A 14,118-nucleotide genomic window follows, 5' to 3' on the forward strand; every position below is an offset into this window, starting at 1 on the left:
TATATATATATATATATATATCATATCACAATCAACTCTCTCACGCCACGCAGTTCGAAGTATGTTGGCTATTACAGCTATGGTGGCCTTCATGCTTCAAAAAGTCGGTCTCTTGCTTTATTTCAATATCCTTTTCTTTATCTGGGTGAAGAGGACTCTTGGAAATTCGGGAGAGTTGGGACTATGGTAGTGTTTTGAGTGCGCTCTGGCCGCCGCTGCACGCAGGTCAAACTAACACGGTGGGCCTCGGCAGCCTCTTATTTCCTAACATTCATCTCTCCCTTGGCCCCCGAGGGCCAGTGCTCTAGGAAATTTTGTGGTAGATTTTTTTTGTCCCACTCCGCCGCAGAATGTATTATAAATAACATGCGGTCCTCCATGTTTCCTTCTTCTAATTTGCCGGGGCCGGGAAGCGACATTACCCGTTAGCAGCGTTAGCAGCAGCTGTGAGTTCATCATGTGACAGCGAGAATGCGAAAGGCGGAGCAGTATGTCCTGTATGTCCCTCACCGGCTGACGTAAATCATGATGGAGCATGAATACAAAGCGTCTGCCCCAGTTCATGCAAGCGCAAATGTAACATTTCAAGCCAATAGGAATACTGATGAAATTGATGGTGGTGGTAAATATTCATAAAAAAAGTTTGTTAAGGGCAATACAGATTTTGATAATGAACAACTGCAAAAGTTACACACTGGACCTTTAAAGCGGCGCTATGCAGTGTTGGCCATTTCTTCGCTGTTTTCTCTATTTTTGTTGGCAGGTTTTTCCATAGAGCCCCCCCTACAGGTTTCTCTACAGAGCCCCCTCTACAGGTTTCTCTATATGGACAGTGCTGTGAAGCGAGACGCGAGGGTAGTTTTTGCGCTCACAGGCGCTAGGGGGTAGTGAGACGACCACCATTCAACCGGAAAAAAAGTCATAACCATTCCAATGACTCCAAAGATGTTCAGTTAGGGTAAATTAAGCTAGAAAACACTGCATAGGTCCTCTTTAAAGTGCCACACCCTGACATAAAGGGCAGCTTCACTATAAGGTCAAATGATTATACTGTCGCACAAACTACGTCAACCAAACCAGTTGAACCAGTTGTACTTGGGTTTTGGCTTAAGCGAAGCAAAGCCTACTTGAATCTTAATGGGCCACGTGAAGTTGCTGACGTAGACAAAGAAGGTTATGTTAGGGCTGTTGCGGAAATCAAAGTTCTCGTTGGAGAAGCTGTCCTTGAACTCCTTGATGTTGCTCCGAGAGACGATCGGGATCTCCTCCCCGGTCTGGGTGCCTGCTGAATGACAGAGGGAGGAACAGAAAAGCACAACAATTAATCTAATGATTATTTTTTGGGGGGTAAACTATTTGTTTGTCTAGATAATGTGAAAAAGAGCCAAAGGTGACCTCTTCCAATTGCTTCTGACGATATATGACATTTATAAAAAAATTAATTTAAAAAAAAGGCAGCAAATTGTAAATTTGGCATTTTTGAATCATTACTTGATTGTTAATTTTCCGTCATCTTATTGTTTCAGGTCCCCTTGGGTATTGGTGGAGACCTACCGGTGAAGCTAGTGGCCCAGGTTATGTTCAGGTTGAAGTTCTTTGAGGCATTTATGAACATGTCTAGGTCCCGGTTTGGCTGGAGAGGGAGGGACACAGAAAGCATGCAGTCACCATAAAGAGGAATCAAAAAAAGAAGAAGCATGTACAAAATGTGTAACAGGTCAAAAAGCCCCTCTGTGCACGCATACACACACACATAATAAAATGTAATTTACACACAAAACGCCTTCACTGTGTGATGTGCAGCTGTACAAACCGTTACTGTGGTGCAGAGAAGAGCATATTTACAGAGCTAATGGAAGCTGCATTAGCAAAACAAATGTTTGAACGAGTCAATAATGAAAACAGTGTGCATTAAAAAAGTGTAAGTGTCGTTGTACAGTGATATCAGCTTTGACAACGTCAAGTAGGTGTAAATTGAGAGCTAATTATTGTTTGTTTACTGACTGAAAGGCAACGTTTGTGTAATTATCATTTTAACAGCTTGAGTGGAGATGAATGATTAACGCGGCGGCCTTGTTGTGAAAACTTGAAATATGTTCTTAATTTATTGTTAAAGACGTATAATTCTGCAGCATATTGAAGCTCAATGAATAACTGCTGAACATGACTCAAATGAAATCGTTGTCCAGAAGGTGCTCAGGTGTGCCTCACCTGAGGAAAGTTACATTTCAACGACAGATACAGATACATTTCCCGCTGACTGACAGAGGGTCACAGCTCTGCATAGGTTACTAGGTGTTAAAGGTCCAATGTGTTGGAATTTCTCCCATCTAGCGATCATAGATCGCAATCAACTCTCTCACGCCACGCAGTTCAAAGTACTTATTACAGCCACTGTGGCCATTACGCTTTAAAAAGCCCGTCTTTGGCTCTTTTTCTGGCCAAATAAGAAGACTCATGTTCCAGGAATTTGGATTTTGTGTGGTCCACCATGTTTTCTTTGTCAAAGTTCCCAGGACCGGGAAGCGACGATATTAGCAAGCATTAGCAGAACCTGTGCGTGTATCATGTGACGGAGAAAACGCGACAGGCGGAGCAGTCCTGTATGTCCCTCACCAGCAGTATTTCAACATGGTGCACGAATATGGAGCGTATAGAGATGTAAAATTTCAAGCCAAAAAGAATGCTCGGAATTGATGACGGTGGTAGCGACAAGTTTGTTAACGGGCAACACAGATTTTGATAAACAACTAAACACGTTACACACTGGACCTTTAAACACTTGGTCAGGGGAAAATGACCATCTGGGGTTTAATATTTAATCTGACCGTGGTGGTTCAGTCTGGGATCCAGATGCTGTGGTCAGGTAAATGGGACTGGACCAGCTGTTATTAGCTGGGGAAACATCTGTGTGATGAGCGTAGTTCACACAGACATTACACTTCAGGCTGATGTCATTAATGTCCAGTGTTGCGATGAAAATCAAAATACGTAGTTATTGTACTTAAGTAGAATTTTCACGTATTTGTGCTTTACTTTGTTGTTTATATTTCTGGAAACTTTCACTTTTACTCCACTATATATCCTAAATAAAATGCATCCGTTTACGCTGATCCACGTCCCCTCAGCGGCTCCGTTACCCGTCACTTGCAAGAAATGTTTTCGTATGTTGGAGTGAACAAAAAAAAATTGAAAATTTGGTTTGTGTTTCTCTTTGTTGATGTCAGACTTTGAATATTGATGTTTAAGAAGGTGTGGTAACCCTGAATATTATGCTTCACTATAAGAAAGCCACAATAAAGTTAACAATCAAGTTTTTTTGAATTTTACTTTTAATAGTTAATTACATTTAATATCATGACACTAATTTAGATACTTAGTACAGTTAATATCAGATACTTTAAGGGCGTTTTATTATTTAATTACATTGTCTACATTTGATCCCGTTCTTTTTGGTTTGCCAGTGATTTTGCTAGCGCACTGAAGAACTTCCAATGACATACGTACGTGTGACTCCCTTTGATTGGTGAGTAGACAGCGTGTGTTTGACGTTGGGTGTGTTATTTTGTCATTTTTCAGCAGATCATTTTTTCAGTAGGAATGAAAATGAATTAACAAATGAATGAGCCGATTTAATTGGTCTGAAAGTCTGAACCATCCAAAGAGTGTTTTCATACTGCAAATGAACCGAACCATGGTTCAGTTTGGTCCGGACCAAGACCCCTTCTTTTGATCGGACCAAAATTTTGTCTTTTGATCCAGACCGTGGTCCAAGGCACCTTTCTCACCAGCAAATTTGTTTCGGACCAAACTGAAAAGTCCGAAAGTCTGGACCAAAGGAGGTATGTGTGAAAACGCCCAAGGACTTTTAAAAGGTGACAAACTTCTACCAAAGTCATTTTCTGGTAAGATACTTGCTTTCAAGTAATGTATAATGTCTTGACTAATGTCTTCTATAATGTCTTGACTAATGTCTTGTATAATGTCTTGACTAATGTCTTCTATAATGTCTTGACTAATGTCTTGTATGATGTCTTGACTAATGTCTTGTATGATGTCTGTTTGAAGCCAGTGGTAATCATTTTTCTCTCATTTATTTTATTAGTTTCATTTTGTGTTTTGCTATCAATTTATGTCTTATCATTTATTACTTATGCTAATGTTTACTTCATTATATAACCTGCTTTTATTGCCTGTGCTCTATTTTAATTATGCAGTTATGTCTTTTTAAGTACTCGCGTCTCCCTTGAAAATGAGATCTCGGTCTCAAAGCGGACGTTCCTAACTTAATAAAGATACCATTAAGATATAATACTGCTAATTAGTTTGTTGTAACTGTTTTTATTCTGGGTTGTCATGGACAATTACGGATCGTTACGGTTCCTTTTCCCATGAAAACATATCCCAGAGAGCGGCTGACTCGGTACGCATGAGTTATTAACCCCTAGGTTCATTTTACGTCGGAATGGTTTCCTTTAAGCAAAAAAAAAATGTCTTTGTTTTATTTTTTATTTTGCATGCATCACTTTTATCATCATTACCAAAATGTTAAAGGTGCTGTAAGCCATGCAGTGCAAAGATTGTTGATATTTGAACCTAACTGCCAAACAATATAACACCCCCTACCCCCACCCCCCAGATCGCTACCGGCATTCACATGCAGCCTCCCCCCCACCATCAACTATCGCCGCCTGTTGCTGATTAGCTGAAGTAGTGTTTAGTGGCTCATGCACTCCTCCTGTATGTTTTCAGTTTACACAGCTAGGGCTGTGTATTAACGCAACGCACACAGAAAATAGAGAGCTAGGTGACCGTGAGGAGATATTTGCTGAATTTGACAGGGTTTACTGTCGTATCATCACTCACTATACCTTTCAAGTTAGAATTGGAGAAGGGTTTATGGATGAAACTTGACAAACAAGGTGAGAGGGGAAAAAAAAGCAATCTAATCTCCATCTTCATCACCACCTGGTGCTGACTTCACAATCTTTAATCCTAAGAAAAAGAGACAGCTGCTGTGACGGCGGGGCGTTCCCTGTAAGATACATACCTCCTCAGGTGTGGCCACGAAGTTGATGGCGGTGTAGTAGCGGTCGTCCTCCTGCGACAGGCTGAAGGTGAACTGGTAGTCGATGAGAAGCGTGTCTGTTTGAAGGGATTGAGCCGGGCGGTGTGGGTGTGGGCGAGCGTGGTGGGCATTATAAAAGAAGAAGAAACAGAAGAACAGCTCGATTAGTTTAGTTTGAAAGTCACACAAGAGCCTGTTTTCACACAGTGCTCGGGGCAGGAAATTACCCAGATCCCCTTTCGTTTTTATGTTTTTAGAATTTGAAGAGGCCGGATACGTGGCTGTGTGCAAGCCTGCATTAACCAACAGCTGGAGATCACTGCCACTAGACCATGACAATATACAACAGCAAACCGAAATGATCTGCAAACTAACATCCAGTTTGCATTGTCTTCCAGACTTTATCAACCTGCAGGGACAAACTAATTTCCTTTCAAATTACTGGCCACCATATTCCAGACCTCGTGATCCCTTCTTATGCCCGTTCAAATACATGTAGGGAAATAACATCTGCCGCCAAAATAAACCACTTTAATCTTTGGGTTGGTAATGCTCCGTTCATACAGGAGACAACATGGGTCTACTGAGCATGCAACTCATCCTTGTTAAATTTACTATTCTGCAAAACTAGAGATTTACACAGAATTACTATCAGAATTAATATCATAGAAAGTGTCCGTCCGCACTCACTCACCTACTCATCAGGGCCGCATCATATGTCATCAAATGTGCGGTATACAATAACGTTAAATATTGCAATACCGATATTACGGGCATTAAATAAACAGATACTAAAGTGTGCTCAGATTGATTGCTTTCAGTATTCTGCTAAAATATAACAAACTGCTTGTTGAATTTAAATCTCATGAAATCATCTCCTACATTCTTTTATGGGACATACTATATTGGACTACTGATATCTTTTTTTAACGAACACAAAAAATCTTAGAGAGTCTTTCGCGATATGTCGCAGCCTTTTTCAGAGTGTTTATTGTGCCAGTTGATATTGTGAAGACGATAAAAACAATATATTGTGCAGCCCTGCCACTCATGCACTTTGAGGTGTCTCGCTGTCTCCTGCTCTTTTTTTATTTGGGTCATCAATTGAACTCTTCTACATACACATTCAAACATTCTACTTGTTGCAACTGATGACTATTTTTAATATAAATTAATCATTTGGACTGTAAAATATCAAAATCCCAGAGGGGATGTCCTCAAAAGTCTTACATCATCCTCCCAACAGTCAAAAACCTAAAGAAAATCAATTTAAAATCATTCAAAAAAGAGAAAAGCAGCAAATCCTCTTATTGAGGACCCATAAATGTTTGGCACTTTAAAGAACAACCTAAACAATTACACTAACAAACCATTTGTAGATCCATTTTCTGATCAAGTAATCTATTGAATGAAGCTCTAGTTGCAACCACTGATTATGTATACACTGATTATTCAGATTAGAATTTATAAGATATTGCATTTACAAGCACATAAAACTCAATCAACACAAATCCATCTAAAAGCTGCAAATCCTCCCATTTGAGAAGATAACAATCCAGGACTTCAAACTTGCTGTTGATTAACTTTCTGACAATCGACTCACTAAATTCGCCAGCGAGTCCTCTCAGCACGAAACATTAATAACATGTGATCCAGAATCTCTAGCTTGAAATGCCTGTTCAGTAAAAACATGCAGCTACTTCACAATGGTCATAACAAATGTTACAAAAACCCCGCAACGAGACGAGTTGACCCATTTACTTTGGCTTGTGTCGTGTCTGTGTCGACTCTTCCATGTCAACCATTACTTGTAGCACCGGCTGTACTCTCACAATACACTAAAGGAATAAACGTTTGAGGACCACGGAGGACAAAGACAGTTAAATGCAATGATTTGTACTTCATCACAGTCTACAGTACATCATCACAGTTGACAAATATAATAATGACAAGAGAGTAATCTCCACTGTACTGGTTCGTCAAAAAGCTCCACTACATTCTTCGGCAATTCACTTTCATCCGCGGCTCACTTTCAATTATTTCTACCTACAACTTGTTTTAAAAAATAAAAATGGTTTCTCCTCTGGCTGTTATTTCTTCAGACATCAAACTACTTGAGACTTACTTTGATTTGAGAGCACACACACACACACACACACACACACACACACACACCCACCACACACACACACACACACACACACACACACACACACACACACACACACTTGAATTCTACTTACAGTAGCATGTTCCTTTGAGAGGGTTGCCTTGGTAACGATTCTCGACTTCACACCTGAAAAAGAGAGGTGGACGATAGATTAAGGGAAATGAGGCAAAACATGGGAGAATGACTGCAAATGGCGAATAAATGAAGACCGAAGGTGAATTAAGACAATTTAATTGCTGACAAAAAAAAACTAACGAGAGCAAATCCACACATTGCACACGGAGAGAAGCGAACACACAGGAGTCTTTACCTTCAGGCAGCTGCATTTAGAGCCCGATGAAAAGAACACGGATAAAGAAGGATGAAACAGATACTGTCTGTCTAAGAAAACAGCTTCACTTTCATACTGATGACCACCCATTTGTAAAACTGCCTCTCAGGTTGTTGGTTTTTAAAAATATTATTTATGGGGCATTTTATGCCTTTATTGACAGGACAGCTGAAGAAGTGAATAGGGGGGGGGGGAAGATGACATGCAGCAAAGGGCCGCAGGTCAGAGTCGAACCCTGGCCCGCTACGTTGAGGAGTAAACCTCTACATATGGGCGTCCACTCTACCAACTGAGCTATCCAGGCGCCCATGGTAATGCAGACCAGGGTTAAGATTCCTGCTGCTTGTACTTATGAACAGCTGCTGTTACAGCATGCCAACAAAAAAAGAGAAAAGGGAGTCTTGTCTTAAAACATGTTTGCTTGCAGGTTTTTGACGTTTCGAAACCAAATCCTTGAATTTCCAGTGGTGCGATATACCTTTACACATGAAAAATGCTTCCTTGACTTTTGAAAGTGCATGCAGGTACATATTTATATCAGTGATGTTCACAGCACACAAGTACAACACAAGTTCCAGAGCCACAAATACTGCATATGATGGACAACAACAAGAAGACTATTCCACCACCCAGAATTTAACTGTAGGGCGGGTTAGAATAGGATAGCTACAGAGGTAGCTTCTCTCCTGCAGCTGTCACCCTACTGAAATCTGGCTCTGCATCCCGATTACTGACCAACTAAGCCCCCCAAACTCCCTATCCCACCCATAGTGTTCTATTTATTCACTTACAATTGTACATACTGTAAATACACTTAGCCATATTCTACTTCTCTTCATACTATTCATCCTGCACATACAATTATTCGCACTACTTTTATAATGTTACTGTTTCTGCACTACAATGGGACTGTTACCACACTGCACATAGCTGTCTATATGGTTCATACTGAATATCCATATTTATTCAGTTTTTCTAATAATAATAATCCACAGCATATATCTATATTATTGTTACTTGTATTATGATGTGACTGCTACTACACTGCACATATCTGTACATTCTGTTCATACATTGTTCATATTACATAGCCATATTTATTCTGCTCTTATAAGGTAACTGCTAATACACTGCACATATTCATATTTAATTTATATCACTCCAAATCACAGTCTTTAAACCAACTGTACACTACTGCACTGTTTCTTGTCCTGTCCATCTATCACATTGCACTTTTCTGCTCTTTTTGCGCTTCTGGTTGGACGCAAACTGCATTTCGTTGTCTTTGTACTCGGCACAATGACAATAAAGTTGAATTGAATCTAATCTAATCTTCCTAGGCAGGACACAGGAGACAAGTTGAGGACAAAGAATGGAAAATGTCAAACTCACAGGTGGCAGCGATCCCCTTTGATGCCCTTAGTGGTGCAGAAGCACTTGCCGTTGTTAGGGTTGCACATGCTGGCGTGGCCGTTACACTTGCAGGCTGAACAAAAGACATGAAACATTAAAACATAAAGTGCCTCAGTAAAGCAATATCATCCCATTTTGATTTTATATTTAACAAATGCTATTATTCTAGATATACAGCTACAGAATATTGAACGTATTGTATTATACTTTTTCCTGTGTAGAATGTCTGAGCATAAATCGCTAATGTATGTTTTTCCATAACCACCATGACACAAATATTATATTAAAAGTGTCAACTGAGTACATTTGATCCCGTTCAAAACAACTAAAGCGTGATTTATGCTTCTGCGTTAAACGCGGAGGCACGGACTCTTTGCCGTAGCCCAAAGGAGTGGGTTAACTGTTCCTGCTACAGATTTCCCACCGTGGTTAGAGAGCACACACTCCCCATGCACACACACTTGCCGGCCCTGCTGTTCTCTTAAAAGAGGTAGACGCACACAAAGCTCTGCGAGGAGCCTCCGCAGAACCATAAATCACGCTTAAGGTCTATGTCACAAATATAAAGTCTGTACTGGAGCTTTTCCTATATGTCTGCGTACAGTTTGACACAGTTGTGACACATTTGATGGCAACTCTGCTTTCCTGAATGTTTCATAGGGGTCAACTATCTCATTCTCCAAAGAAAGGACAAGATGGAAATAATAAATGGAATGGTGGCCCTATCCAGAAGTTCAGTTCCAGAGCTAATTCTATGCATACATAGAGGTGAACCCAACTTCTACGCTGCATCTCCCAGACGAGCTTTGGCTGCCGCCCCGCCAGAGGTGACATTCCACGTCCAGAGAGACAGTTATTGCGTCCGTTAACAGATGCCAAATGTCTATTAGGTGTGGGGATTTTAAGGACCAGCTTTATAACATCTGTATGAATGTTAATGTTTGCCGTCCTTCACGTTAAAATCCGTTCATCATGTTTGAAAATCACTGAGCCTCTTGGTATAAACAGCTGCAAATTATGTAGAAATCTAGGTTACAATGGGGGACAGCTGGTGGAACAACAAGCCATATCATAATTGTAGGAGGAGGCCGGAATAAAAAGGTATACACAACGATTGAATAATACTGACAAGATGAAGATATGAGAGGCTGGGTTTGGCTGTCACTGATGTAGAAGAAGTAAATATGGAATTAGCACAAAAAAAAAGAAAAACTTTAATTACTGCGTTGCGGTTGTATGCCTCCGTCAACCAGGCAAGTTGCAGTTTACCTCCACGCCTGTCTAGATTCATGTAATATATGTAGTGAAGACTTTGAGACAATTTAAGAAAAAAGTGTATTTTTTGGTGAAACATGGATGCTTCACATACGTCTTCAACCAGGCAGCACAGAAGATCTAATCGATCCCCATCGTGGGCAGTCAGTATTAAAAAGGTCTGCCCTTCTGCATGCACCCCCACCTCCACTTTCCTGTCTCCAAGCTATCTTGTCAATTACAGGCCAAAACATTATCTTAACAAAAAGTCCCCTAAGTGTCTTCTGTTCCTGAATTATGGCATTGAATAATGGCCAGATAAGTGTTTTGCACATTACAATGTCACGGTGAAGTTGACCTTTTGGATATAAAATTCATTTGTCATCATTGTATTGTTTTAGACATTTGTGTAAATGGCAAGTTATGTTATGGCAGTTATGGCAAGTAATGCGTTTTGCGAGATCACACCGACCTAGACATTTGACCACCAAATTCTAACCAGTTCATCCTCGAGTCCAAGTGGACATCTGTGCAGAATTTGAGGGGATGCCCTCAAGGCGTTCCCGAGAATGGGAGGGACGGGCAACCCTAAAACATAATGGCTTTACAATATAAAAATATACAAAAATATACACTGTGGCTGTAATATTCTGGAAAGCTAAATGAAGCTGAAGGAATGGACGATTGATTTGTTGTCTGATCGACTGACTGTCAGCATTAGCTGTGGAGTGGAGTAAATCTTTAATATCCCACGGGACTGTTATGCTGTGCATCCAGGAATCGAGGAAAATGGCAGGCATAAAACTGAACTGTAAACCACTGACAAGTTAAATGAAGCTGTGCCCACGAAGACTGACTGGTGGATTTAGCGCTGGGCTGAACGGCCCACGAATACTCACGCTGGCAGCTGCCCCCGTTGGTGGGATCCCCGTAGAAGCCGGAGATGCAGCTCTCGCAGTGCCGGCCGGTTGTCAGGTCCTCGCACTTCTCGCACACGCTCTCATTGACACACTGGCTGTGACCGTTACACTGACAAGCTGCCGAAAGTAAAAAAAAAAAAATAAAAAACATACTGGGTGAACATTGCACACCAAAAGCTAATAAACAGCCCCCGGCCATAACATGAAGGAATATGTATGTTGGCATGCAAGTACAGAAGGTAATTGGCAGGGGACTGTCTGTGTGATGCATTATGATGTTGCTTTGATATTCTCTATGCCTGCCAGGTTTAATTGTCAACAATAATAGCCACAGCAGGTCATCTGCTTGCATTTCTGTTTTAGATTGTAATGAATGAGTAAAACAATTCCAATACATTGTTAGATATTCTGGTTGTTAGATAAGTAATTAGTTTCATTACGGGGGTGCATTTTAAATTTGGCTCTGAAGGTAGCCTTCCAAAACATCTCAACTTGGGTTTTGGACTTAAAGGTCTTACCAGAAAGCCTGCATTACAAACTGAACATGTGGTGTTTGAAAGCAATGGGCAGTGAGACGGAAGAGGGCATCTAAAGAAAGACGTTGCATTATGGGAAGATCCAGTGTTTTCAGAGCCTGACGCATACTTAAGATGGAAAGTCATGACACTGTGGCCTCTGCTGCTTTGATTACACATGGCCAAGTGTCAAAGTGTCCCTGAGCAACACACTGGACCTCCCAAAAACTTCCCTACATTCTACTGTGTGTATGTGACAATTAAGAATCACTTTTTTTTGCTTTAGACTGTTTTTTAAATCCGTCTTATGTGGGTTTCGTTTTCACACAAACACATTTAAAGAAATAGCATTTACACAATAGATTAACAGATATTAGTATTTTCAAATGATTGTCCTAAAAAAACTAAACTACCGTAAGAGCTCATTGTTCCGTACCTGGGCAGTGGATGAAGGACCAGTTGTATTTGGCCTCGCTAGGGCACATGCTGGCATTGAGGGCCGGCTGGGGGGGGATGGCGGGCAGGCCGGGGAGGGTGGATGGGGCCGGGACCGAGGTCTGGAAGGGCCCGCGGTACGAGCCCTCGATGCACTGACCTTTGCCCGTGTTGCTGGGGTCGGTGCACCAGCCGCAGCCCGGCTGGTCCAGACACTGGCCACATGTCCTGTACCCGGAGCAGTTCTCCGCTGCAGCACAACGCAGCACCCGTTAGAAAGCAATGCACAAGACTTACTACAGGGAAGAGCTATTTGCTTCCCACTGTGAAGAAAGACGTTCTCAGTAAGTTTCCCAGGTGTAACTAAAGCTTTCACTTAATCAACTACTGTCCTATGAGTGGAGGTTAAGAGTTATGTTTGTTAGTGCTTAGTAAATAAGGTCCAGCCTTTCAACAACACCTGTACAAGACTCATTCCCCAGCCACCAGTTCCCTCTGCTCCTTCTCTCCTTAGACATTTTGTCTAGATTTTAATTCCTAACTCTCTTTCTCTGCCTATGGCTGTAAGCAACAATTTGTACTTTGTTGGCCAAGTTAAACAAATGAAAATTGTTCTCTGTTGTGCTGTTCACAAAACAAAGCACCAGCTGGGGACTAAATTATCAAACTATTAAACTAGATTATTAATCCCCATCTCATCTACTGGAGGGGCCACCGTTTAATGTGCTCAACTAAATGAAGGTTTAAAAAAAAGACATTTAAAGATGCTCTACTCTAAAGAGCCATAGTTATTCAAAATGTTACCTTTTAGGTTTTTTTTTTTTTTTTTTTTTTTAATGGATGATGAATATCGCTACATTGCTCAAGTGGTTGAACACATTATTCGCCCGTGGGTTGGATTGGAACTCATGAATCCTGGGGGGGGGGGGGGTTATGTATGCAGCTGCTGCAACTCTATGGAAGATTAAATAGTATGCAGCAACATTTCATGGTCAGAAGAGAGAGAGAGAGAGAGAGAGAGAGAGAGAGAGAGAGAGAGAGAGAGAGCGCGTTTTTCTACAGTAATTTGGAATAAATACGACAAGAACTGGGTAACTGGAATAATGCATGGAGAGCTCTGTGCACACTTAAAAGTTAACATTTTATGTATAATCAATACGACTCAAGAGATGCCAATGCCAGGACTGCAAAACAAACAGTGCAGAAAGGCTCTCACACTGGAGGTATGATGAGATCAATGAAGTCAACTGATGAAAAGACAAGACATAGATTACAAAAAAAGACAAGAGAAGAGCCTAATGCCTCACTTGGCTGCTCCCTAATTTCCCAGGAGATTTCCTGTAATTTGGTACCAATTATAGAGTGAACAGGAATGTCCTTAAAAGAAAGGCTTCATTAGTGAGCAGTAAATATTCATTTATCATTAGCAAAACGTCATCCCACACATATGAAGATATGATTGCATGTTCAGCTGACCTGTTTAGCTCCAACTGAAATATACATGTGCAGTATTATCAGATGTACCAACTGAACACAACTGTCCCCATTTGCCCTGAAATTACTACAAAATTACATATTTATTTCCAAACTTCTTTTTCAACAGTTGTCTAATCACAGAGTTCTCCTTCTCGATAAACGTCTTACGTTGTTTATGAAGGAACACCTCTACTACAAACATAGATATACTCTTGAGAAAAATAATAAAGGCAGAAGGACAATGTTCAGCCTTCTTTAAGTGTTTACCCACAGGGCTTTTTAAATGATCCGTCCGTTCTAATAAATGTTCATTTCAGTCTACACTGCACTGTTATAAAAAAAGAGACTGAATGACATGAGAAAATGATTTTTTGTAATGTAATGATGTAATAAGACGAAGTGATTTTCAGACTCATTATTTTAGAGTGTGTTTGGTACGGTGCGTTTTGCCCAAAAAAAGAGAAGAAAACCAGACAAAAAGCTTAATGATTGCCATATTAAACCTGTAAAAGAAATTGTAAAAAAAAAAAAAAAAA

At 40.7% G+C, this 14,118-nt stretch overlaps 1 protein-coding gene across 1 annotated transcript in view; it reads right to left on the minus strand.

The window, feature by feature from the left end:
• Positions 1 to 14,118, minus strand: part of LOC116686089 (attractin-like) — a 124,644-nt gene that overhangs the window by 102,844 nt on the left and 7,682 nt on the right. Inside the window, exons 6-12 of the mRNA XM_032511021.1 lie at positions 12,108 to 12,356; positions 11,136 to 11,273; positions 8,962 to 9,055; positions 7,312 to 7,364; positions 5,051 to 5,145; positions 1,555 to 1,633; positions 1,128 to 1,285 (exon numbers count right to left, since the gene is read on the minus strand). Coding sequence (XP_032366912.1) covers positions 1,128 to 1,285; positions 1,555 to 1,633; positions 5,051 to 5,145; positions 7,312 to 7,364; positions 8,962 to 9,055; positions 11,136 to 11,273; positions 12,108 to 12,356 — 866 coding nt within the window. The remainder of the gene's footprint in view (positions 1 to 1,127; positions 1,286 to 1,554; positions 1,634 to 5,050; positions 5,146 to 7,311; positions 7,365 to 8,961; positions 9,056 to 11,135; positions 11,274 to 12,107; positions 12,357 to 14,118) is intronic.

Source organism: Etheostoma spectabile, unplaced genomic scaffold (genome assembly GCF_008692095.1).
Source record: "Etheostoma spectabile isolate EspeVRDwgs_2016 unplaced genomic scaffold, UIUC_Espe_1.0 scaffold314, whole genome shotgun sequence".
NCBI classification, from domain to species: domain Eukaryota; kingdom Metazoa; phylum Chordata; class Actinopteri; order Perciformes; family Percidae; genus Etheostoma; species Etheostoma spectabile.